The sequence below is a fragment of the Triticum dicoccoides genome, chromosome 2A (assembly GCF_002162155.2).
Source record: "Triticum dicoccoides isolate Atlit2015 ecotype Zavitan chromosome 2A, WEW_v2.0, whole genome shotgun sequence".
NCBI lineage: Eukaryota > Viridiplantae > Streptophyta > Magnoliopsida > Poales > Poaceae > Triticum > Triticum dicoccoides.
Window position 1 is genome coordinate 583295037 of NC_041382.1, and position 27123 is coordinate 583322159.

Consider the following 27123-nt stretch of genomic DNA (forward strand, 5'->3'; position numbering starts at 1 on the left):
CATGGAACAACTTAAGGAGAACTTCAAGAAGAAACGGGCGGATTGGGCCACTGAAAAGTCCGCTTTGATCAAACGAGCAGAGGATGCCGAGGCTGCACTAAAACCAGTGACGGATGAACTGACCAGCATAAAGCGGCACGTTCATGCCATGACCACTGCTATCTTTGGTAAGCCAGCTTGCCTTCTGAATTGGCTCTGCCTTCTTACAGAGTCGCCGGTTTATTAACCCTTTATGGTATTTCAGGGACACGCATTGGTCACTTGGGGTCAGATGTGCGGAAGAAATTGAAAGCCGCCTATACATTGGTTGAACAATTGTATACTGGTGCCCAGCAGATCATCTGTACCGCGTCTCATAACAAACCGGCGCCCACTTTGATTCAAGATACTCTAATGAAACTGTCAGTGCTTCCTGCCCGGGTTGAAGAGCTGAAGAAATATGCTGCTCGAACCGGTGCAATCAATGCCTTAATCCGGGCAAAAGTCTGGGTGCTGGATTTTGATCCTATTGAAGCGGCTCAGGGCTATCCCAGCTTGAAGGAAGACGGGTCAGAATTTGGTGAAGCGGATTTGCGAGCAATAAACCGGGAGGTACGTCCGCTAGCTTGTCAACTGGCTGAGGAAGCAGACTTGTCTCATTATCAAGCCCAATATGACAGTCAGAACAAGCGAATAGCTGCACCAATCCATGAATCAGAAAATCTGATCCCTCCAATCCGTAAGCATACTTACGCTCCCGATATTGACCCGTCATTGTTGATCCATGATGAAGTTGTTTTTCAAGCATTAATGAGAATCGACTGGACAACTGTGGATTTCCAGCCACTGGGTAGAGAAACGGAAGCTGAAGTGGCGCAGGATGACCCGCAACCATCAGGCCAGGCTGGTGGCCAAGCTTAAACCAGAAGCCGGTTTTAAAACTGCCTCTCCTTTGTGAAAAACAATTATGTTATTATGGGCACCATGTTGCCTTGTAATAGGCTAGCTGATACCTTTGATGTTGATATGCCTTCGTGCATAACTTGTTCTTCCTGTGGTAATGAACTTTCCAAAACACTTTCTGAAATAAGAAATTCGTCAAGTGCCACCGTGGTTGTACCGTCAGGCGGAATATGATGTCTGTATATATGAAATCAAAACATCCAAAACAAAATTTTAAGTACATGATCAAATTTTTGAGATACATAATACCTGGTATCATTGAGTGTGAAGTTGTCTTGGCCAACCTTGAAGCGGAGTTTTGCAAACCCACACTGTTGTAGGAAATAACAGCTCCTGTATATATATATATATATATATATATATATATATATATATATATGACGCTGGTTACCATGTAAACCGTGTCGGGTTATAATAAACACTGTGTTACTCCATAAGAGGATGTTAACAACAAGGATCAAACCGGACAAATAGTCTTTGGATTGACGTGAACTGTGTTCCGTCAATTGATTGGTTAAAAAAACTTTGTCGGTTTAAAAAAGCACAATGAAAAGCAAAAAAACCCCTTCGAAGAAAAGTGTGAAGCAAAAGCAACGACAAAAACATTTGCCAAAAAAGATTTATTTAAGCTGACCAAATGGCGTTACCATGGCCAAACACGACCAAGCTCCCGTTAGGTGTAACTATGGTTCTAGTCAGCCAGGTCCCCAAGTGATTCTGTGGCATTTATGCCGACCAAATGGCGTGGTCATGGTTCGGGTTCGACCAAGCCCCCAAGTGATTCTGTGGCCTTAGGCCGATCAAGAGGCATGACTGGTTCAAACATGACCAAGTCCCCAAGTGATCTGGTGGCTCTCGCCTATCAAGAGGCATGGTATTGGTTCGGACACGACCAATCCTCCAAGTGATATAACACGATGCTTTTAGCAAAGCGAACTCAAGGGGTAAACCGGAGGCCGCTTTAGAGCAACTCCGTGTAACCTCACATGATGTAAAAGAACAGATACCCCGCTTTAGCTGAGGTTCCGGTTTATTATATTTAATCATAATATATACATTGCCGTAATATGTACATAAGTATAGCCAATGGCTCAGGTATAGTAAGGCCGAAGATGAGCTATATTCCATGGCCTGTTAGTCTCCTCCTCTGATGTACGTGAGTCCTTATGCTCTCGAATATCGATCAGATAGTACGACCCATTGTGCAGATTCTTGCTGACCACGAAAGGCCCCTCCCAAGGTGGGGATAGCTTATGCATATCAGTCTGATCTTGGATGAGCCGAAGCACCAAATCTCCTTCCTGAAAGGCTCTGGTTCTGACCCGGCGACTATGATAACGACGAAGATCCTGCTGGTAAATCGTCGATGGGGCGGCTGCGATGTCACGCTCTTCATCCAACCGGTCCAAAGCATCTTGCCGTGCTATCTCATTGTCCGCTTCAATATAAGCCGTCACACGAGGTGAATCATGACGGATATCACTGGGGAGAACCGCCTCCGCTCCATAAACCATGAAGAACGGTGTGTATCCTGTTGATCTGTTGGGTGTTGTGTTGATGCTCCATAACACAGATGGTAATTCTTCTACCCAACAACCCGGCGTTCTCTGCAAAGGAACCATGAGCCGGGGCTTGATGCCTCTCAAGATCTCTTGATTAGCTCTTTCTGCTTGACCATTGGACTGTGGATGTGCCACTGATGAAACGTCGAGCCGGATGTGCTCCCGTTCGCAGAACTCCTTCATAGCACCTTTGGACAAATTGGTACCATTATCTGTGATAATACTGTGCGGAAAGCCAAACCGGAAAATCACCTTTTTGATGAACTGAACCGCCGTGGCCGCATCACACTTGCTAACAGGTTCTGCCTCCACCCACTTTGTAAACTTGTCAACCGCCACCAGGAGGTGGGTCTTCTTATCTTTGGACCTTTTGAAAGGCCCAACCATATCCAGCCCCCAAGTCGCAAACGGCCAAGTAATTGGAATCATTCTCAATTCTTGAGCCGATACATGAGCACGTCTTGAAAACCTTTGGCAACCACCACATCGTCTGACCAGATCCTCCGTATCAGCATGAGCAGTTAACCAATAGAAGTCATGGCGAAACGCTTTAGCCACTAGAGACTTTGAACCGGCGTGGTGACCACAATCTCCTTCGTGGATCTCACGCAAAATTTCACGGCCTTCTTCAGGAGACACGCAACGTTGAAAAGCTCCTGATACACTGCAATGATGCAACTCGCCGTTGATGATAGCCATGGACTTGGATCGCCGGATTATCTGCCGGGCCAGAATCTCATCCTCTGGCAACTCGCCCCGGTTCTTGTACGCCAGGTAAGGAAGCGTCCAATCCGGAATAACATGAAGAACTGCCACCAATTGAGCCTCCGGATCAGGAATAGCCAAATCCTCTTCATCAGGGATCTTCACCGACGGGTTGTGCAGCACATCCAGAAAAACATTGGGCGGGACCGGTTTGCGCTGAGAGCCCAGCCGGCTTAAAGCGTCCGCCGCTTCATTTTTTCGCCGGTCCACGTGGTCCACCTGATAGCCTCTGAAATAACCTGCAACAATATCCACCTCACGACGATATGCTGCCATGAGTGGGTCCTTGGAGTCCCAAGTGCCAGACACTTGCTGAGCCACAAGGTCCGAGTCACCGAAGCACTTAACTCGACTTAGATTCATCTCCTTAGCCATCCAGAGACCATGGAGAAAGGCTTCATACTCAGCTGCATTGTTAGTATAAGGGAACATTAAACAGAGAACATAACAAAACTTATCACCTCGTGGGGAAGTTAATACGACTCCAGCCCCTGAGCCTTCCAACTGCCTGGATCCGTCAAAATGGATGGTCCAATATGTATGACCCGGCTTTTCTTCAGGTGCTTGCATTTCCGTCCAATCATTGATGAAATCAACAAGTGCTTGAGACTTAACCGCTGTCCGAGGCACATACTTCAAACCGTACGGCCCCAGCTCTATGGCCCACTTTGCAATCCGGCCAGTTGCTTCCCGGTTCTGGATGATATCTCCCAAAGGAGCAGAACTGACTATCGTAATTGAATGCCCTTGGAAATATTGTTTAAGCTTCCGGCTTGCCATAAAAACTCCATACACCAGCTTCTGCCAATGTGGATACCTTTGCTTGGACTCAATGAGCACCTCGCTGATATAATAGACCGGACGTTGAACCGGATGCTCCTTACCTGCCTCTTTTCGCTCCACCACAATAGCTACGCTGACCGCCCGAACATTAGCAGCAACATATAGCAGTAACGGCTCCTTGTCAACGGGAGCGGCGAGCACAGGCGGATTGGCCAATTGCCGCTTTAAGTCCTCAAATGCTTCATCAGCAGCAGAACTCCAGATAAACTGATCCGTCTTTTTTAACATCTGATACAAAGGGATTGCCTTCTCACCCAGGCGACTGGTAAACCGGCTTAGCGCAGCAATCCGGCCTGCCAGGCGTTGAACATCGTTGATACACTTCGGTTTAGCCAGGGAGGTGATAGCCGTGATCTTCTCCGGATTAGCCTCAATTCCCCTATTGGACACTAGAAAACCCAATAGCTTGCCCGCCGGTACACCAAAGACACACTTGTCCGGATTAAGCATCATCTTGTATGTTCTTAGGTTATCAAAGGTTTCCTTCAAATCATCAATCAGAGTCTCCTTCTCCCTGGATTTAACCACGATATCATCCACGTAAGCATGTACATTACGGCCAATCTGCTTGTGAAGACAATTTTGTACACACCGTTGGTAAGTTGCCTGGGCACTCTTGAGCCCGAAGGGCATAGACACATAGCAGAAGGCTCCAAAGGGAGTTATAAATGTTGTCTTCTCCTGGTCCTTAACTGCCATTTTGATCTGATGATAGCCAGAATACGCATCCAAAAAACTTAAACGCTCACAACCCGCCGTGGCATCAATAATTTGATCAATACGGGGAAGGGCAAAAGGATCTGCTGGACAAGCTTTATTAAGATCTATGTAATCCACACACATGCGCCAGGTGCCGTTTTTCTTGAGGACCAGCACCGGATTGGCAAGCCACTCGGGGTGAAAAACTTCAACAATAAAGCCAGCTGCTAAGAGCCTGGCTACCTCTTCTCCAATCGCCTTGCGTCTTTCTTCGTTAAACCGACGGAGGAACTGTTTCACCGGTTTATATTTAGGATCCACATTAAGTGTGTGCTCAGCGAGTTGCCTCGGTACACCTGTCATGTCGGAGGGCTTCCATGCAAAAATGTCCCGATTCTCATGGATGAACTCGATGAGCGCGCTTTCCTATTTCGGATCCAAGTTGGCACTGATGCTGAACTGCTTGGACGAATCGCCGGGTATGAAGTCAACAAGCATAGTTTCTGCTGCCGATTTGAACTTCAGGGCCGGATCATGCTCCGTAGTTGGCTTCTTCAATGGAGTCATGTCCGCCGGATCAACATTGTCTTTATAGTACTTCAACTCCTCGGTGGCACAAACCGACTCTGCATAAGCCGCATCTCCTTCCTCGCATTCCAAAGCGATTTTGCGGCTTCCGTGAATCGTTATTGTCCCCTTGTGACCCGGCATCTTGAGCTGCAAATACACATAACAGGGCCGAGCCATAAACTTGGCGTATGCCGGTCGCCCAAACAGGGCATGATATGGACTTTGGATTTTCACCACTTCAAACATCAATGTCTCCGACCTGGAATCATGATTATCCCCAAAGGCCACTTCGAGAGCTATCTTACCAACGGGATATGCTGATCTGCCAGGCACTACACCGTGGAATACTGTATTAGATGGTTTGAGATTCTTATCTATTAGTCCCATACGACGGAAGGTCTCATAGTACAGGATGTTAATGCTGCTCCCTCCATCCATGAGCACCTTGGTGAACTTATAACCTCCCACCTGAGGCGCCACCACCAGATCCAACTGACCCGGATTATCGACCTGGGGTGGGTGATCCTCTCTGCTCCATATGATTGGCTGTTCAGACCAACGTAGATAACGGGGTATGGCCGGTTCAACAGAGTTGACTGCCCGCCTCTGAACCTTCCGGTCTCGCTTGTCCAAACTAGTGGTAAAGACATGGTACTGCCCACTGCTCAACTGCTTTGGGTTGCTCTGGTAACCTGACTGTTGCTGCTGTTGGTTGTAACCACCCTGGCTGTTCTGACTATTTTGACCATTATGTCCGCCCGGATTACCATTAAATCCTGAACCAAAACTTCCTCCACCGTAACCCGGCCCGGACCCTGAGCCACTGCCAGATCCGTGATCATACCGGAAATTATTAGAATTCTTGAACTCCTGCATAATAAAGCAATCTTTCGAAAGGTGGTTTGCTGGCTCCTCCTTCGTCCCATGTCTTGGACAGGGCTGGCTTAGCAGATAGTTTAGGCGGTTTGGGTTAGGGTTGGGTGCTCCACTATGATTTTTCGGCCTACCCTTGCGTCGCTGGCCATTGTCCTGTGCGTTGGTATTAGCCACAAAATCCATGTTACCATCCGCTTTATGCTTGCCTCCTCCGCCATTGCCTACCCAGTGATGTTGCTGACCTTTGGAGCTGCTGTTCTTCTTCCCTTTCCATGTCTTGTCATCATCAGATTTGGGATCCTTGGTACTATCAGAATCAGCATATTTCACCAAAGCGGCCATGAGGGTCCCCATGTCGGTGCAATGACGCTTCATCCGTCCCAATTTCAACTTCAGGGGCCCAAACCGGCAGTTGCCTTCTAGGGTTAATACTGCGGTGTCAGCGTTGATGCGGTCTGAGGAGTGCAACACTTGTGAAACCCAGCGCATCCAATGAGTCGTTGATTCTCCTTCCTCCTGGACGCATGCAGCTAAGTCCACTATCGACATAGGCTGTTTACAGGTATCCTTGAAATTGCTGATAAACCGGGCTCGTAATTGGGCCCATGAACTGATAGAATTAGCTGGCAAGCTTTTTAACCAAGTACAGGCCGTTCCTTCAAGCATCATGGTGAAGTATTTCGCACACGCCGTGTCATCCACATCAAGCATCTCCATGGCCATCTCATAGCTCTCCACCCATGTCTCTGGAGGTTGATCCGCCGTGTAATTTGGTACCTTGCGCGGGCCTTTGAAATCCTTGGGCAGGCGCACGTTGCGTAAAGCGGGGATAAGGCAAGGCACCCCCAAAGAACTAGAAGTAACACCAGGTTCGATCGAGATGGTTGGACGAACTGGCGTGACCTGCCGAGCCTGATGTTGTGCGACTAACTCGGCCTCCCTGCGCGCTCGGGCCCGGTTCACCACTTCCTGAGCATCATCAGCACCACCTGTCGGGTTGTTGCCACGGGGTGCTCCACGTCGTTCATTACTCGACACTGCTGGTTCATCCATATGTCTGCTATAGCTCCGGCTTGGACGGGGGGTCGAGTGGATCCGGTCGCGGCTGTACGAGTACGCTTCCTGTTGGGCCAAAACTGTCCTCAGAAGTTCCTTGACCCGTCACGTCTCTACTGCCTGCGGCGAGTCACCTTCAATTGGGATGGCCTCCAACCGTGCAGTAGCGGCAACAAGATTGTCCATTGGGTTGGAGTAGTGACCCGGAGGTGTTAAAACATCCTGAGGTATAACGGTGTTTTGACGAGGCGGGTCCATCTGACGAGGCTGAACCGGTGCACCGGTCCCAGGGGCTTCTGCCCGGTTCCCCTCCAGCGGATTGCTGGCTCTTGGTCCTGGAGTGTTGAAAAGGTCTCTGGCCTTGAAAACCGGAGGTAAGCGGGATCGGTGCTTCCTTCTCATGACTTCATGCGACGCACTCTGGTCTAACATAAGCCTGTAGGTCTGTGCGTCTAAAGCGGCCCGCTCTGCGGCCATCCTGGTGTCCTCAGCCGCCAGATCCGTCTTGGCCTGGGTGATTTGTTCCTTTACCTTTGCAATCTCCGTGTTGTGAACGTCCTGATCTGGCGGATTAACTTCCGCCATAAGCACAGCCAACGCATCAAATAGTTCTGATAGAACTTGAGCCGGCGGGCGCACAGGGCCTCCTGCCCCGGCAGCCGTCGCCGCTGCTGAACCGGAGATCGTTGCCGCGGCTATCGAAGAATGAAGCGCTGCTTGTGTTCCGGTCATGAATATTCCAACCCGGTTAGGCAGATCAGAGGGGTCCGGAATACTGTCGCCATCGGAACAGCTCTCAATCTGGCCATCTTATAGCTGATAAAGAGATTCGGTTTCTCCGGTCGAAGATTCGTCACCGTAACAAACGACAGTCGCCCCGCGAAACTCCGATCCGTCCTCATAATTTCCTCCATGGATCACTCCCACGAAGGCACGCTTCATGGCCGGTTTAACCCGGGCGGATTGCGCACGCTGAGCCGTCTCGACGAGGTCGGTGCAGATGTCCGGCTCAGGGCCCGGTTCACCGATCTTGCCAATGAAAACACGTGAATGCTACCAAAGGGGACCCGGTACCCGTACTCAATTGAGCCGGCCTCGGGGCCCCAGCCTGCGTCGTCGATGTAGAGCTTGCCGCGATGACTCCTAGTCATCCGGCCTACAGCGTAGCCCTCGAGTCCTCCAAAGCGGCCCTCCAAGAACCGGAAACCATCGTGCGATAGCCCCACGGTGGGCGCCAACTGTCGTGGTTTTGTCACGGCAGATGTCCTAAAGAAAGGACTTAGTCGTGGAGCCATCACGACGGGTTAGCTTGAAGGGGTTAAAGCGGACACAAGGACGCAAGAGAGTTTATACTAGTTCGGCCCCTTCGATGAAGGTAAAAGCCTACGTCTAGTTGTGATGGAATTGATGGGTGTTTCGATGACTAGGGAGCAAACAAGCTTCACCTATGTCTCGAGTTGTTGTCTGTTGTCCTTGAACCGCCGCCGGGTCGTCCCCTTATATACATGGGTGACGCCCGTCGGTTTACAGAGTCCCGACACCGGCTCATAGATGTGTCCGGTTTGGTCTCTACTTATTCCTAACTTACAATACAAGTTACATATTGACGTCGGTTTACGGCTACAGGCTCTCAACCGATTATGGGTCTTGAGCCCTCATCTACCTTCATAGACTTTAACATACTTAACTACTGATGAAGTTAACCCGGCCCAGATAGGCCGGTTTACGCCCAGTAGTAATATCCCCAACACTCTGCTATGATCAACATGAAAAGCCAGCTGTGTTGGATCTTTCAAAAAAACCTTAACAAATACAAGCCAATAATATTTACTTAGAATCGCACTGATGATAACATCTTCAAAATTGGCCACAGAGCGAGATGTTGGCATGCTTTCCCAGTTTGAAAGTTGAAATTTAATTTCTGCCAATAGTTGCTTCCACTTTTCTGGCATGTAATGTGGCACAACAAGTTATTCCATGAGCTCTTATTCTAATGTATGTATAAAGGTACAATGCAACACATATGAACATCTACTTCTTGGATCTATATATGTGTAGCCCTGGAGCATACATGTGGAATAGCCTTGAGCAGTAGGTCAGTCCTTCTACGGACAGTGAACCCGAATTTCTCAGACAAATCGAGTGACACTGAGTTGGCATCGTCAGGAAGCATCCAGTCAAAGTGATAGAGAAAGTTTACCAAGGTAATCTCCAAAACTGATGATGTGAATGCTATTCCAGGGCATTGTCGTCGCCCACCTCCGAAAGGAGTGAATTCAAAACTTGTCCCATTATAATCCACATTGTTGTTCTCAAATCTCTCTGGATTAAATTCTTCTGGATTGCTCCAATACCGAGGGTCCCGGGAAATTGCAAAGACATTGATGAATATATTGGTATCTTTAAGGATGTCCTAACCCATAATTTTGCAGTCTTCTCTGGTCTTGCGAGGGAGTAAAGCGGCGGGTGGATGTAATCTAAGAACCTCCTTGATGATCATCTGCATGTAGTGGAGTTCTGCAAGATCGCTATTGCTAATGATAGCTCGGCCTTGACCTAGTACCTCTCGAACCTCTAATTGTGCCTTAGCCATAACTTCAGGATGACTTGTGAGTTCTGACATGGCCCACTCCAAAGCGGTTCCTGTAGTCTCTGAAGCAGCTGCAAACATGTCCTGAAAATAATAATGTTGTAACATATAATTATAATTAAATACTATATAAATTTTCAAAACAAACTTGGCATGAAGTATTTTTTAAACAGTATGTAGTATGCAAGTATTTCATATGGTGTTAATAAAAGATTAACTGTCAGCGAGTCAAAGCCCAAAGTTACAGCGAAAACTATATATACTCCAGTACCTTTTTTGTGAGAAACCTAGCTATGATGTTAACTTGCCTCTACATGACGTAGAGGTCACATAGTAGATCCAAACGATTAGAAAATGACCAGAAGGAAAATACTCACCAACAAGACAGTGACTATAATCTCTGTGGTTAGAGGGTACGCCGAGTCCTCCTCCTGCAGCCTGAGCAGCACGTCCAGCAGGTCCTCATCGTCGGTGCTGCATGCGCCATGACCGGCTGCTCGCGGCGCCTTGCGCTCGTCAAGGATCTCGGTGATGATGTTCTCAATGAGGTCCCGGATCCTCTTTACGCGGCACTCGCCATTGCTGAGCCCCCGCGCCAGCCGGGACGACGGGAAGAGGTCGACCAGGCAGAAGCCCCCCAGCAGGTCCATGATCTGGTCCATGGCGCGGAGGAACTCCTCCTGCCGCGCGAACTTGCCGCCGAACGCCGCCCGCGCCACCACATTGTTGCCAAGCGCCGCGAACATCTCGCTGAGGTTGGCGGCGGCGCCGGCGGCCGTGGCCGCGATGACGGAGCGGAGGAGGCCGCCCACCTCCTCGGCCCTGACGCGCTCCATGCGCTTCACCTGCTTGGAGCTGAGGAGCTCCACGATGCAGACCTTGCGCATCTGGCGCCAGTGGTCGCCGTAGGGGGCGAAGATGATGCCCTTGCCGCCGAAGCCCATGATCTCCTGCAGCTCGGTGGTCTGCCGGTTGGAGAAGGCGACGCCGTTGGTCTTCATCACCTCCGCCGCCGCCTCGGCGCTGGAGACCACCACCGTGGGGACCTCGCCTAGCTTGAGGAGCATCAGTGGCCCGTGCCGGCGACACAGATCGGTGATGGTGCGGTGAGGGAGCGTGCCGAGGACGACGTGGTGGAGGCTGCCGATGATCGGGAGAGTCCATGGCCCGGGAGGCAGGTGCAGGTGCTTCCTGGGCTTGCTCTTGCCGCCGGAGAACCAAAGGGCCAGCAACGTGGATAGGGCTATGAAACATAAGGTTAACCAACCCTCCATGGCAGGCCGAGTGCGTGATGCAAAATTTGACAAGCATACACACGGATATATAGCCAGCCGGGGTAGAAGAACATGAGCGGAAGCCGCCGGCCTTAGCCGCCGCCCAGGATGAGTATGGGTAGTAGCCCCCGTCACGCTCCCTTGGATGACTATTCGCCTCACTTGGTCAGAAATCTATGGTTGCCTGATGGATCACGTTGTCACAGAAGTTGGCATCACAGGAGAACAGTGAAGAAAACAACAAACACATCACACTGAGAATTGACCAAGATAACAGCGCATCACGTGTATTGCCAAAAATGATGGGCAATAACTATCTATCGATCTGGTATATACCAAATATATGTCTCCCTCTCAAGTGCCTGGCCGTGAACGAGTATTCCGCTGGAGAGAGAGATAGGATGAGCAGGTCTGCCCTAATACCACGCATGGCCAGACGGGATGCATCCAATCAAAGTTGTAATTAATTGTTTTGAGATGAAAGTTCTAATTAACTACCCCTCCACCTGAGTAGTAACAAACACTCTTATATTATGGGACGAAGGGAGTAGATTATACCCGCACGGTGCCGCCAAAGATTAATGGGCTGAAATTGAGAGATGATGGCGCTCTTTGGGATTTTTCTTTTATAAGAACAGAAAAGGAAAACAGATGAGTTGTGAGCCTTCCGCGGTAACTTCCGTATTGTGAGCTACTCCTACTATTTGTGTTCTGCCATCTCACCTTGGACAGCCCTATCCCAAGGCCACGAAAACATATTACTACACGTCCACAACAAGTAACTTCAAAAGCAGAAAACCATGGACAGCAATTTAAAAACAACTCCACTAGTCCTGAAGCCAAATGGCGTTATTCCTTAAACTCTCCAAGTCACAGACCAATACACCAACAACCCTATCACACTCCGGTATACCATACCATTCCGGCTCAGAAAAGACTAGGAACAGAAGAAGTTCGGTATGGTGGTAAAGACAGCATGGGTGTAAGATATACAGAGGTATTTCTTCCAAGTTTAGCCATCTGGGGAAGAAGAGCTCAGGGCAGGGAGGCGAAGGAAGATAGCAGCCAGCCGCGCTCTGTCGCGAGCTCCACATAGCCTCTGAACTTCTCCTGCGCGTTGGGGATGTCGAGGGTCAGATCGTCCAGGCCTTCCTTGACGCGAGCGAAGCCGTTGGTCATCTGGTTGATGGTTATCAGCCCCTCGGCGGCGCACTCCTGCAGCAGAGCCAAGATGCTAGCTTCATTCTGCTTCTCCATCGCCATCACCAGCGCTTTCTTCACCACTTCATGGTTGAAGAAGGGCATCCCGAGGTCGCGGATGCACTGGCAGGCTTCCTTCAGGTCGCCGCCTGTGTTGTACTCCTCAAGAAGCTTGGAGATCTTGTCCTTTGCATCTTCCACAGCCCAGCCAGTGCCCCCACCCCAGCAGCGCAGTATCCTCTCACCAGAATGGCGGGCCGCAAGCAGAGAGCTGGCCATCTGGACAGTTTGACTACCACTGCTGTTCGGGCGCAGCTTGCTACTGATGTCATCCAAATTCAGTGGAAGCAAGACTTCATCGATCACTGCCCTGGCCAGGAAGAGGGCGAGTTCACTAGGAGCATCCACAATGTCGAGGGCAGTGTCTTCTGCTGACTGCAGGAGCATTATGAATCCCTTCATGATATCACCTGTGGAAAATAGTTCCAAGCTGAGTGAAGAAAGAAGTACAGAAGCCATCTCCTTCTCCCTGTTCTTCCTGTCCATAGCAAGCGTGATGAGCTTCTTTAGGAAAATGGCGTTGTATTCAGGGGCAGAAAGCTCTTGAAGGCTTCTAATGAGTTCCGGGACGTCATCTGAGAGGAAATACTCCTGAATTATGTGACCAGACTCTTCTTTAAAATGCTTCACCTTTTCATTGCTTGCATTCCACATATCTTCACCAGGGGCAGCAGATTTACAGAACGAAGCATCAAGCCACCCTTCAGATATGGCTGTGGAAAGCAGCTTGTCAAAAAGTGTTTTGGCTGAAGGAACATCAAGGCTCAGGTCATCAACACTGTCAGCAACCCGAGAAAAACCCTTCGACACTTGATTAGAACTGATCAAACAGCCAGTTGTTGATTCCTTCAACAACTTCAGGATTAATGGCTGTGACGACAGATTCTCCATACCAAGGATGAGAGCACGTTTCACAACCTCATGATGGAAGAATGGGAGGCCCAGCTCCCTTATGCACCTAAAGGCTTCATCTGTATCTCCACTCTCAATGTACTCCCTCAGAATATCCTGGATCCTCTTTTTCGCCTCTTCTACAGTAAAGTGTGTGCTCCCGCCCCACTTGCGTTCAACTAACTCCGCATGGTGAGGAGCTGACAAGTAACTCTTCTCAGCAACCTGCAGAACTTCAATACCTTTTGAAGATTCTGGAAGCAATGCTCTAGCTCGAGTGAGAAAAACAGGAGGCAGTATTTCATCAACAATGGCACGTGCCACAAAAACAGCCAAGACATCAATAGCGTCTGGTATATCCACAGATAGATCTTCTGTTGACTCTAGAAGCATCATAAAACCTTCACTCATCCTGGAGGAGTCCAATAGATCAGCATACAAGGCAGACAGCAGAATTGACGCCATTTCTTTTTCTTTATCATGGTGGTCCATTGCCATGGATATGAGCTTCTTCACAAAGTAATTGTGAAACTGATCGGATCCAAGACTCCTTAGCTCGGAAACTGACAGTTCCACATCTCCTGTACTAAAATACTCCTCAATTACTGGAACTACAAGCTTCCTGTAGTCATCTAATGTAGCAGGAACCTGCATTTGCAGAGAGGCATTGTTAGATTATAAAGTCACATCAACAGAGAACGAAATGTTGGTGAATACCATTGAGTATAGATAGTTCAAACCTTTTTAGTTCCATTAACTAATTTGCCCAACTCTTGGGATGGTAACGGATTTGCATCTCCAAGGTTGTCTTGTTCAATTTTCCCACCATCTTCTGAAAGCAGCATTGACAGAGTTACAACAATATCCGTAGGAACTATGAAGAATAAGATAGTATTTCCAAAAAAAAATAACCCAATGCTAAATCTACGCAGAAGTAACAGTAGAAAAGAACTAAATATTGTCCTCTCATTGAACTGTGGAAGCAAGCAAACTTCTACTCCCTCTGTTCCATATTACTTGTCGCTGATTTAGTACCAAGTTGTACTAAATCAGCGACGAGTAATATGGAATGGAGGGAGTACATATTTAGATGTCTGCAGTTAATATCACAAAAGCAGACACATGACGTATGGAAATGGGAAATTATCACAGTACCAAATCAGATACGCTAAAGAAAAGAATGGAATAGAAGTCCAAAAATGAATTTATTATACACAACAATAATTGCCTAAACAACATCATCAAGTAAAAAACCGATGACTTGAGAAACAAGCTAAACATACTCATAGCATTTTACTTATGAAGTATGGATATATAGCGTGAGCTGCTCAGCATTTGGCAGTTGACATTTATGGAAAATAATAATCAGATCCCACAATTGGAGATTGCACTTTGAGCAGCTTTAAGCTTTGACCACATGCTTAAACATATAGGGAAATAGAAACCAGTAATAGAAACAAAGGGCAGTAACCACACCAGACTATCGTAACCGACAAATGCATATTCCGCTGAATCCATGAGGATATTGCTGTTAGAGTACGTAATGGGCCCATTAGTCTTAGGGTTAATTAGAGATAAGGGTCGCTTGCTTAGGGGTCAAGTAAGCCTTGCTTGGGAGTCAAGTAAACCTCTCTATATAAAGAGAGGAGATGTATCAATCTAATCAAGCAAGAATTAAGAAGGAAATCCCTTCCATCTTGCCCGGCCGTGGGCAAAAGGCCCCCGGCCGGCCCTCTCGCGCCCTCCTTCTAGCAGCGCCATAACAATTTGGTATCATAACAATTTGGTATCAGCTAGCTTCGGTTCGATCATGTCTTCACCACCGCCCAACCTGTCTCTTCCGCTGCCGGTCACGACCGTCGCCCCGCTCCTGCCCGCGCCGGGATCTTCCGTCGCGCCCGCCCCCGTCGTCCTCACCCCGGAGGTGTCCGGGGCGCTGCGGGACCTAACACAGGCGGTCCAGGAGATCCATCTGTTCTTGGCCGGGTCCTATGGGCCGCACCCGGCTGCGCCGCCCATCACCGCCACCGCGCCGCCGTGGCAGCCGCCGCACCAAGCGGCCCCCGCCACGCTCGCCGGGCTGCTGCAGCAGCCGCTGCAGCTGCCATCCATCGCCCCGTCCTGGCTGCCGTGGCCTCCGCCGCGCTCGTCGGGCTGCTGCAGCAGCCGCTGCAACTGCCATCCACCGCCACCACCGCCCCATCCTGGCTGCCGTGGCAGCCGCCGCACCAGGTGGCCTCCGCCGCGCTCATCAGGCCGCTGCAGCAGCTGCCATCCACCGCCCCGCCCTGGCTGCAGTGGCAGCCACCGCTCCTGGCGACCTCCGCTGCGCCCGGCGCTCCGCCGCAGCAGCCGCTGCAACTGCAGCAGCCATCACCGGTCAGCTCTGGCCCCGCATCGACCGCGCCGACAGGAGTCCCGATCCACCAGATCAAGTTCCCGCCGTCGCCATCACCGCTTCCCCAGGGCGTCCCCATCCAGCAGATCAAGCTTCCGCCGTCGTCGTCACCGCTTCCAGCTTGGATCACTACCCGCCACGTGTCGGCGATGGTGAGGCTGCAGGCTGCTGCACGCGGCCTCCTAGCACGTCGGCGTGTGCGGGAGTTGCGTGGTCTGCAGCTGCCGCTCCTCCCAGTTGCGCTTCGCTGCGCAAAGGACCTCGATCTCGTCCGCTGCGTCGGGGATCTTGGGCATGCGGTTTCCCCCACGGGCGGCGGGCATGCTGTTTTCCCCGCGGGCAACGACCTCAAAGTCTGCGACATCAGCGGTTGGGGGGGCGCACCCCTCCTCGTCATTCTCCATCGCAAGCCCTTCACTCTTCCCTGTGCAGTGCAAACCAACAGCCGTCCGGCAGGGAGAAGGCATGGTGTCACCGACAGCAGCGCACCGCGTAGCACCACTGCATTCCGCCACCGGCCGCCGCGAGGGCGCCTCTGCTGGTCACTCTTGCGACCACTTCCAGGTGGTCATACACATGCACTCCTTTTGTCCAGGTGGTGTCCATGGGATCCAGGTGGCTGTACACGTGCACGTCCGACGTGCGGATGGTGTCCACTTTTTGTTAAGGGGTCCAAAATAAAGCGTCCCAGTCCATTTCAGGTTGAGAATAATAAAACAAGCCGAGATGTAAAAGGCTTGTTTTTAGGTGTTAGGTTTTTGTTGCGTCAAGTCATGGTTATAAGTTGGTTAGGCTGCAGCTCGAGGACAAGCTGCATGTCCAGGTGGGGTGTAGTGTTAGAGTACGTAATGGGCCCATTAGTCTTAGGGTTAATTAGAGATAAGGGTCGCTTGCTTAGGGGTCAGGTAAGCCTTGCTTGGGAGTCAAGTAAACCTCTCTATATAAAGAGAGGAGATGTATCAATCTAATCAAGCAAGAATTAAGAGGGAAATCCCCTCCATCTTGCCCGGCCGTGGGCAGAAGGCCCCCGGCCGGCCCTCTCGCGCCCTCCTTCTAGCAGCGCCATAACAATTGCGCACTAAATAATTTATAGCTTTCCAGTCAAGAACAAGCAACCAAAAATTACCAGAAACTGTCACATACGTAGGCTTTTAGGACTTATAAACGCGAGCTTATAGCCCCTCCAGAAGCTCAGAACAACATACCGAAACCAACAAATCCACTATCAATTGCATGACTGAACCGGACAGCAAGCACTGAAGTCCAATAAAATCAAGCGGTGTCGTATATCGTTGTTGTCAACTTTAGATAACCATAATACTGAGTTACCGACCAACCATGGAGCGCAAAGACAATACTCGGATCAACATATCGAAACCGACAAATCCACTACCAATTGTATGACTGAACTGGGCAGCAAGCACTGAAGTCCAATAAAAACAAGCGGTGTCGTATATCGTTGCCGTCAACTTTAGATAACCATAATACCGACCAACAATGGAGCACAAAGACAATACTTAGATCAACATATCGTAACCGACAAATCCACTACCAATTGCATGACCAAACAGGGCACTAAAGTCCTATATAAACAAGCAGTGTGTATCGTTGCTGCCAACTTTGTCGGCCACCCATACGACATATGTCTTGTTGGGTTCAACCCCTTTCAGAGAAAAAAAAATAACACCTACAACTTACCAAAAACCATCACCTACGTACTAAATCAGAACCCGTATCGAAATCGACAAATCTACTACCAATTGCATGACCAAACTGAGAACTGAACTCCAATAGAAATAAGCAGCGTGTATCGTTGCTGTCACCTTTGTCGGCGACCACTACAACATTTTGGGTTTTAACCCCTTTCGGCAAAAGAAACAGCCACCTATAACTAACCAGAAACCGTCGCCTACATACAAAATCAGGACTCCACCGACATCAAACCAAACAAAAATCAACCAGCATCGGCTTTTCCCGCCACCATGAACTAGTATACTCGATGATGGTCTTCTACCGCTTACAGTGCACTGAAAAACTTGACACAACATCAAACCATCATCATACTTAGTAACCATTGTAGTCCCAAACGCCATGCTACTCCATCAGGCATGCATAGCAAGAGGCAACCCTAGGAACAAAATCATCACCTCTGCTACGTGCATCATCAAATCACCCTCTAGAGGACAGCAAAGCACTGTACCTAGCAAAAGCAGAAGTGAACATTTACACTCCCTACGATTCTAGCCCCATCTACCAATTCCCAAACCGACTCCCTACTCCTACGGCATAGCATAATCCAGCACTACTATAACATAATTCAGCAGTACAGACAACGTAGAGGAGTACACAAGATAGCCGCAGCGAGCTAGCAGTCAGTCACCTTTCTTAGCGGTGTGGTGGTGTGGGATGTGGCGGACGGCGATCCCGCCGTCCGCCGGCGCCCGCCCGCCTGTGGCGATCCGCAGATGCCCCTCCGCCAGCATCCTGGTGGGCGACCTCGCGCCGTCCTCCGCCGCCATCTCCCTCTGCCTCCTCCGCGCGCCCTCCTGCACGCACACGGACACAGACCCAATCAAATCAGCACACAAAATCGAGCGAGAGCAAGGCCTGGATCGAGCCGGCCTTCGGCGCCGATCGGGAGGAGCTGCTGCCGTGGATACCTGCCGAGATCGGAGGCGGCGGCGGGGCAGCGGCGGAAGCCGGCGAGGCGGATCACGGGCGTGCGCCGCGCGGTGAGTGCGAGCGGAGAGGCGAGGCGAGGCGAGCGGGGCAGGGGGGAGGGAGTTTTTTATTTATCGGGCTACTATCCCGCTCTGACACCTATCGTTTATATTGGGCCGCCTTCGCTAATCACATTTACCCCCGGGTTTGTTAAGTTAAGTTAATCCCCCGGGCTTAACCGGACTTTTTTCCACCGCAAAATGGAAAATCTGGACTTTTTTCACGGCTTTTCTTTTCTTACTTCCCAAGCACCACCGCCGTGAGACCGATGGAAGAAGAGAAAAATAAGAGGTCGGCGCGCTGTCGTACAGGACCCGCTAGCCCTCAGTGACATAATTATATCCCTAAAAATGCTCTCAGTGACATTAAGGCGGGACCACCTGCCAGTCATGCCTCACGGCCTCGCGGCGTGTCCTTGTCGTGGGGCGGGGGTTGGGTCCGTGGAACGGGCGCATGGGCCGGTGGGTGGTGGGGCGCGGGGGGATGGACGCGGCGGGCTCACGTGGATCGGGCGGATGGCTTGCGGGGAGCAGCGGATGGGGATGGACGCGTGTGGTGGTTCGGGGCTGGGCTGACACGTCAGGGAGGCGTCGGAAAAGCTGGCCGTCCCTTTCCAGCCCGCACGCGGCGGCCACGACGAGGAAGCGGCGGCGATGGACGTTCCGGACGGAGACGGAGCACGTAAACCAAGCGTGCCTCGCCTCAGCGCATGTACAATGATGGCATATGGATATATATGCCCCATGATAAAAAATAATTTGAGGCATCTATATTTATTTTTTCTTTCCAATGCAAGCTATCACTAATGGGCCTTATTAAGAAATAGAAAATAATGACTTTAGTACACGTGCATCTCTACTTTTCATTCCTACATTTTCAGCTTTTGTCACCGGACTATACTTTTTATCTTCAAGCACCCGCCTTTTGGAGAGGATTCCTCTTCTCTATCCGAACCTATTTTACGTCATATCCGATCCTATATGGCATGCGAGGCATCACTTTAAGACTATGCATTGTACACGCCCTCACCGGCTGGCTCCATCGATCGCTGACAAAAATCCACCTCAGGGTTCACTGGCCGCACCTGTAACTGACCGGCTTTACCTCATTTTCTGGACTCGTCGCTGTGGCTTTGTTTCGGTTGCAATCACATGGATGCGCGATAATGTGGCATTCAGTTGCATCTTTACAGCCTGTGCGTGGGTTTGCTTGTCATCTCGATGGCTTTTTTTTTGTTTGCGTGTACTGGTACTTATCTTGATGACTGGATCCGTGGCTTCGTCTACGCAAGTCGACAGGGGCGTGCCTGTGGTGCGACAAAGGCGTGTGTAATTTAGCGTCGTCATCGCATTTTGGCGGGCTCCTGGCTGGGTGGAGTGAACGAGTGACTGAACGCAGGTGTGCGCCGCTTTACGATCAGTAGTGCTGTACTCAACTTGATGTTTGCAAGCTATACGAGTAGTTTTGGATGTACTGAGAGGATATACTCTTTCTTTTTTAGGGGTACTGAGAGGATATACTCTCTTTTTTCTTGAGTGGTAAACCTGACTTTATTGATTATTGTCTCGGTTTACAGGAATAACAAAGGTGTCATGGGGTTCTCCCAGCCACACGTGGCGACCTTGAACTAAAGAAGTACAAAATTTTGCTAAATTATGAGCATCAATATTCCCTTTTCGACCTTCAAAGATGAAGTCACATCGAACAAAAAGTCTAGCTTGGGCTTGGATTTCCTTGATGATATTGTTGTATCTTCCTTCTGATCCCTTCTTGATTTCCTCTACAACTGTCTTGTTGTCACACGCAACAACAATATGGTCTGCATATAGGTCCTGAGTTAGGGCAAGAGCCTCGCGGCAAGCCAATGCTTCCAACATTGGTGGATCATGTATTTTATCAAAAACCATTGCTGAAGATCCGAGGTAGAGACCATCATGGTTCCTGCCGATAGTAGCAGCTGCCACTCTTCTCCCATTTCTTGAAACTCCCACATCGACTTGAATTTTAACAGTTCCAACTTCAGGCGCCCTCCATCCTTGCCTGGCTGCAGGTCTCGCGGTTGTTTGTGTTTCATCATTTGATGTTGCCGCCCCAGCCTGGAGAGTTGCCAGTTCCGCGATAAAGCTTCTGACAAAAGAATGAGTCGCGTGTGGGCTTTGCAAGTCTCCCTCATGGATAGCCCTTCGCCGTGCCCACCATATTGCCCACATGGTCACCACCATCGTCACCATACTATCTCGAGGTAGATGATCGAAAGCTGAGAATAACCACACCTTGGCATTTGGCTTCGCCGATGACTGTAAGAAGTCAAGTATGTTCTCATCTACCAGAGCCCAAACACACCTGACCACTGGACATTCAAACAGAGAATGTCGCCATGAATCTCTCATCCCGCACAGCTGACACTTATCATCATCCGCCATTTTTCTAGCATGCCTTACGTCCTCTGTTGGGATTGATAGCTTGGACAACCTCCACATGAAATGTCGAATTTTTCCTGGGACTTGAACCGACCACAAAGTCTCCCACGATTTTGCTTCTGCTTCGATATCAGAGGAACCCGATCTTCCTTCTAACCAGTCCTCCCTTCTACGTTTTGTGTCAGCAAGCATTCGGTATGCAGATCTTACTGAAAATAGTTCGTTTCTTTCAAAGTTCCAAGCTCGGTGGTCTTCCATTTGTCTGGTATAGACCGGAATGGCCAAGATTGCCAAGGTATCCGCCGCAATAAAGTTTGCATCCAAGGCTTCTCTGTTCCATGCTGCATTATGTGCATCAATCAACTCACTTACAAAAAGAGGAGGGTTGGCCGAGAGACAAGCAAGGTGTCTCATAGAAGCGATCCTTGGTATCCAATTATTCGTCCAAATTCTTGTTGTTGTACCGTCTCCAATTCTCCTAATGATCCCTTGCTTAAGGACATCTCTCCCCTCCAAAATAGCCTGCCATACCTGTGATGGCCGGTTGCCTAGTTCAGCTTCCAGAATTGTATTTTGAGGGTAGTATACTGCCTTCAATATTCTCGCACGCAATGAATCTAGTTGCTGCAGAAGTCTCCAGGACTGTCTTGCCAGAAGAGCTAGGTTGAAAAGCTCGAAATCCCGGAACCCTAGCCGTCTCATAAATTTTGGCTGTGTCATAGACTTCCAGGAAACCCAGTCTGGTTTCCTTTTGCCCTCTTTGCTGCACCACCAAAACTGTCTTATCAACTTTTTTAAGTGCTCACAAAGCCCCCTTGGTAATTTGAAACATGTCATTGAGAAAATTGGCACTGCTTGTGCCACTGATTTTACCAAAACTTCCTTTCCTTGAGATGATAAGCACTTTTCCATCCAACCTTTCACCTTACTCCAAAGTCTATCTTTCAGGTACTTAAAAGCCCCATTCTTTGATGTACCTATATCTGAAGGCATCCCTAGGTACTTTTCGTTCAAAGATTCATTAGGAACGTTGAGGATGTTTTTAATCTCATCTTTAATAGTGGTTGGGCACCCCTTACTAAAAAATATAGATGACTTTGAAGTGTTAATTCTCTGACCTGAAGCCTGGCAATAGTTCTCCAACAGGTTTGACACCTCGTTCGCCCCTCCTCCAGTTGCTTTAAAGAACAGCATGCTATCATCCACAAACAGCAAGTGATTAACAGGTGGTGCCGAGGGCGCCACTTGTATCCCACCCAGTTGAGATGACTGACTTAAATTTTTCAATAGGCCTGAAAGGCCCTCCGCTGCCAATAAGAACAGGTAAGGGGAGATTGGATCTCCCCGACGAATACCTCTGCTAGGTCTGAACTCCTCCAACTTCTTTCCGTTGAATAAAACCGAATATGAAACTGATGTTACCGTGTCATAACAATATCAACCCATCTCTGAGAAAAGCCAAGTTTCATCATTATTGCTCTTAAATAATCCCATTCCAATCTATCATATGCTTTCATCATATCCAATTTAAGAGCGCAATCTATGTGTTTGATTGGTTTGTTACGCTTCATAAAATGCAGGCACTCATAGGCTACAATGATATTATCTGTGATCAAGCGGCCTGGCACAAAGGCCGACTGTTCTGCTGAGATTATCTCGGGGAGCACCATCTTCAGTCGGTTGGCGATAACTTTGGAAGCTATCTTATAAAGTACATTGCATAAACTTATCAGTCGAAACTATGACAAGAGGGAAGGATTTTTTACCTTCGGTATCAAGACCAAATAAGTTTGATTGATGCCTTCCGCACTCTCTTTCCCTTCCACGATTGCTAGGACGGCCCTAGTTACATCTTCCCCACAAACACGCCAATGTTTTTGAAAAAATGCGCCGGGTAACCATCCGGACCTGGCACTTTCGTAGGAAACATTTGATAAAGTGTTGTTTTGACCTCCTTTTCTGTATACTCCGCATCCAATTGTGCCCGCATATCATTCGTGACCTTCACCGAAACCGAGTCCAACACTTCTTGCATATTGTTACATCCCTCAGAGGTGTAGAGGTGTTTGTAAAACTCGGTTGTCAGCACTTCCAGCTCCTCGACATCTTCCGTTACCTGTCCATCCGGCCTGGTCAGGGCCGTGATTTTGTTCTTCCTCCTCCTCATCGAAGCCCTTTGCTGGAAAATATTTCGTGTTGCTATCTCCGTAAGTAAGCCAGTCAACCCGCGAGCGCTGTCTACTTAGGATCTCTTCCTGTGGTATAGCTCGACAAGCCTATCAACTACCTTGATTTCAAGGTGGCTTGGTTCAGACCGCCTTGGGACATTTTTTAGCATCTCAAGTTCTCTAGTGAGTTGCTTGATCTCTCGCTTAACATTGCCAAACGTGTGCCTATCCCAGCTGTGCAAGTTTTTGCTGAGATCCGCTAACTTGTCCCTGACTTCACTTGCCGAAAACCAATCTAGCTTTCCTTTCCGAGTTGTTTCTATAAAGGGGTATACCTCTGGATGTCTTTCCCACATAACTTCATACTTGAAGCTCTTTGCCTTCCTCCTGGTATCCTCTTCACCTGTTAGTTTAAGAACGATAGGCCCGTGATCTGAGCATGCAGCCATCTCGTTTCTAACTTCAGCAAAAGGAAAAGAAGAACTCCAGGCTGCATCTGCGACTACCCGGTCAAGACGGACCCTTGTATATGTCCCTCCCGCAACCCTTTTCTCAAAAGTCCACCATCTCCCTTTGTGACCCAAGTCCAGCAAGCCACAAATATCAAGGGCGTCCCTGAATCTATCCATCTGACCTTGTCCTCTCAAGTTTACTCCTTCATGTGTCTGACTGTATAAGAACTTCATTGAAGTCTCCGAGCGCTACCCAAGGCAGCGGTGAAGACCCTGACATAGAACATAGAGTGTCCCATGTTTTGTACCTTTCCGACACCTGTGCTTCTCCATACACGCAAGTTAACCTCCACTGAGAGGGTCCAAGATCTGATATATTAGTGTCTATATGATACTTTGAGTAGCCCATAACTTCTAATTTTGTTGCATCATTCCAAAAAATTACATGACCACCGCTCAGCCCCGAGCTACTAACTGCAAAAGATCTATCAAAACCAAATGATTGTGCTAAAATCTCGACACGTGCACTCGGCAATTGAGTCTCTACTAGGTAGAGCACGGCCGGGGCAAATTTAGCCGTGAGATCACGGGCTTCATGAACTGTCGCGGGGTTGCCCAAACCGCAAAAGTTCCAACACAAAACATTCATTGGGTTCGGCGGTCCTCCTCGAGGGAGGCCGCCTCCGACATTAGTTCATCGCTTTGAGCATCAATTGTATCCCCCTGCTTCCTTCTCTTCACTATCGGTACCTTGCCCGGAGTTTTCTGCCCTCCATCACTGCCTATTGAAGTTGAGCCCCCCTCCAACATAAGGACTGTATCCGCCACCTTGCCTGCTAGATTAGGGACCGGTTGTCCTCTGACATTCAGCGTCCCATCGGACGAGACCAGCCTCTTGTGAATGTTCCTCTCCCTGGCTCCCATATGTCCGGTCTGGTAGTTCACATCCTCTCCCCCCTCATCATCTCTTCCTGAGTTGTTTCTTCCTCCTGACCTATCACCTCTGCCCTGCCTTCCTCCTCTCTCTCCCCTTCTGCCTGCTCTCCCTCTGGTACCACCTCTTCCTCCCCCGTCCCGCTCTGGTGGAGCGCCAGGGTTCGGCTCCGGAGCCCAAAGCAGCCAATCACCCCATTGAAAAGTCCTGGGATCATGCACCCCATCCCCACATTCCTATACTATATGCCCCATCAGTCCACAATGATAGCAAAAATCTAGGAGTTTTTCATAGGTCACTGGATATCTCTTGCTCTCTCTCAGATTTATTGGCACAAATCGAACAAGGGGCTTATTAACATCCAGATACACCCTCGCCCTTAATGAATTATTAGGGTCTATCACCCCCTCATTCACCATAACTGTAAAGGGTGGCCCTCCGACCTTGGCTACAATCTTTTCTGCTAGGGCCTTCTTGGCTGTCAGTCCCGGTGGCAAGCCTTTGATCCTAGCCCACACCGGGATTTTATTTAGTTTGTACTGAGAGACATCGGAGAACCCGTCATACTCTTGAATAACTACCGGCGCCTTGCGGAAAAGCCAAGGCCCACCATCCATGATCCTCTTCCAATCCGCAAGGCAATGACACTGAACAAGGAACAAGTTAGGGCCTTTGATATTGAACGTGAAACCTTCCGCAGCAGCCCATCCATTGCGCATCAGGTTGAGCAGCGCCGTGTGCCCAAAGGGACGGTTGTATGAACCCTAAATATCCCTAACCAGCGCACCTCTCTAATGAGATTATCCACTTCGCCTGAAAAATCAAGATCTTCCGTCTCCTTCTCGTGCAGGTTCATCCCCACAGACTGATCTTCCAGATCTTCATCAGCCCCGTCATATCCACCATCTTCTTCCTCCTCCTCCTCCAAGTTCTGCTCCTCCTCCTCCCTCTCTCTATCATCTCCATCTTCCGCACCAGTCAGGTCAGACCCCCCGCCACCGAGTAGATCCGCCAAACATGACCCCTCCTTCTTCCCTTCCTCTTCAGCCGCTGCCCGATCTGGCGATGGATCCTCCATGCAGACCGTCGGAGTACTTCCAGCAGGTGTAAGTAGACTCCCCTTGGCCGGAGCGCCGGCCATCGAGCAGGTTTAACATGGACTCCGGCGGTAGATCGTCGAAGGAAAAGGTGGAACCCTAGCGCCGCAAGCCCTTGAGAGGATATACTCGAAGCAGCATCGTGTCCGTGGGACAACGTAAATGATTCGTTTGGTAGCTCTATGCCCATTGAAGACCGCGCGATGTAGTTTTGGGCCATTTGTAGCCTGGTCTATATCCAAATCTTTCGGGAAGCGTGAATCCTATTTCCCGCATGGGTGGGGATGGCAACCAAACACCCTTTCTTCTGTTTTCATGTTTTTCCTCTGGTTCCATCGTTTTCCTGAGTTCGTTTTTCTTTTTTGTGTGTTTTTTCTTTCATTTCTTCTTATTTTCTTTTCCATTTTTCTTTTTCCTATTTTATTCATTTTCTAATTTTGAAAAAAATGAATTTCGTGAGCATTTCTTGAAGTTCAGTCACAATTTTTAAAATCCATGAATATTTTTTGAATCAGCGCATATTTTTTTGAATTTTTTTAACATATTGAATCAATAATTTTTAAAAAAATAAGAATAACTTTGTGAACATTTTTCTAAATTGATGAATAATTTTTGAAATTCGTGAATATTTTTAAATTCATGAACATTTTTAAAATTTGAAACATTTTTCAAATCAATGAACTTCTTTTGTACTCATGAGCATTTTTTAATTTGTGACATTTTTTTGAAATTTAAAAGATTTCTCAAGTTTGTGAACATTATATGAAATCGTGGAGTATTTTTAAATTTTTGAAACCATGAACAATTTCTAAATTAAAAAAATGAAAAACATGTTTCTAAATTTGCAACTTTTAAAAAATTAATGAACATGTTTTGAAATTCGGATCTTTCTTTGAAATCCTAAACATTTGTTGAAGACGCGAAAAATAGAAAACAAAAACAAAAGGCAAAAAAGAAATGGAGAAAACATGGGAGACCCTCCCTTTTTTACGTTGGCCGACCAAAATTTGTGCGTGGGGGGGGGCATGGGTTATGTGTTAGCTTGATTTGCACCATAGGCCAGGGAAGAGGAGCTCCTGTCCAGAAGGAGTTGCTCTAGCAAAGAATCTTAACCTTACATGCACTAAGATCGTGTTTGATTGTCAGGTGGTGGTGAAAGATATCAAGTAGGGAATAAGTGAATCCTCCAAGAGGTTAACATGCGGAAGACATCTCTACAAAGTCAGTCATTTTTTATGTATGAACGCAGAAACTCTAATTTTAAGGCTCATACCCTTGCAAAAAGCACGCCTCTACTTTAGGTATTGATCGTCATGTTTGGCTAGGTCTCCCATACAATCCTATCACAGTACCTATAGACATTCTTACGGAGTGTAATAATAAAGTCCGTGTTTGCCTTAAAAATCCAAATATTGGCTCGCGAGATGTTTAGAGCACCTCCTAGCCATGCCCATTAGGGATGGACGAATAAGTCGTTTCCTCTCACCTAGGCTCGCGGCTAGTAGGGGAGGGGAACGTGTCAAGCTCATGCGAGTATGGAGATGGTGCAAGCTCGTGTGCATACCCAAGAAAGCGGCAGGAGGAATTGGGTCATCTCTCGTCGAA

General features: G+C 48.8%; 1 protein-coding gene and 1 pseudogene across 2 annotated transcripts; both read right to left on the reverse strand.

The window, feature by feature from the left end:
* Positions 1 to 9080: 9080 nt before the first annotated feature.
* LOC119355510 lies at positions 9081 to 11295 on the reverse strand (annotated as a pseudogene).
* Positions 11296 to 11984: 689 nt separating this feature from the next.
* LOC119355511 (MA3 DOMAIN-CONTAINING TRANSLATION REGULATORY FACTOR 1-like) lies at positions 11985 to 18500 on the reverse strand. Of its 2 annotated transcripts, none has more exons than XM_037622325.1 (4): positions 18387 to 18500; positions 18107 to 18272; positions 14069 to 14157; positions 11985 to 13976 (listed from the first exon to the last, which is right to left on the reverse strand). In XM_037622325.1, exons 2-4 carry the CDS (start codon positions 18243 to 18245, stop codon positions 12213 to 12215), a joined length of 1992 nt encoding a protein of 663 aa, XP_037478222.1. In that variant the 5' UTR covers positions 18246 to 18272; positions 18387 to 18500; the 3' UTR covers positions 11985 to 12212. The 2 variants fall into 2 exon arrangements, with proteins under 2 accessions (XP_037478222.1, XP_037478221.1); XM_037622324.1 differs by having other exon boundaries at positions 14069 to 14160.
* Positions 18501 to 27123: the final 8623 nt, after the last annotated feature.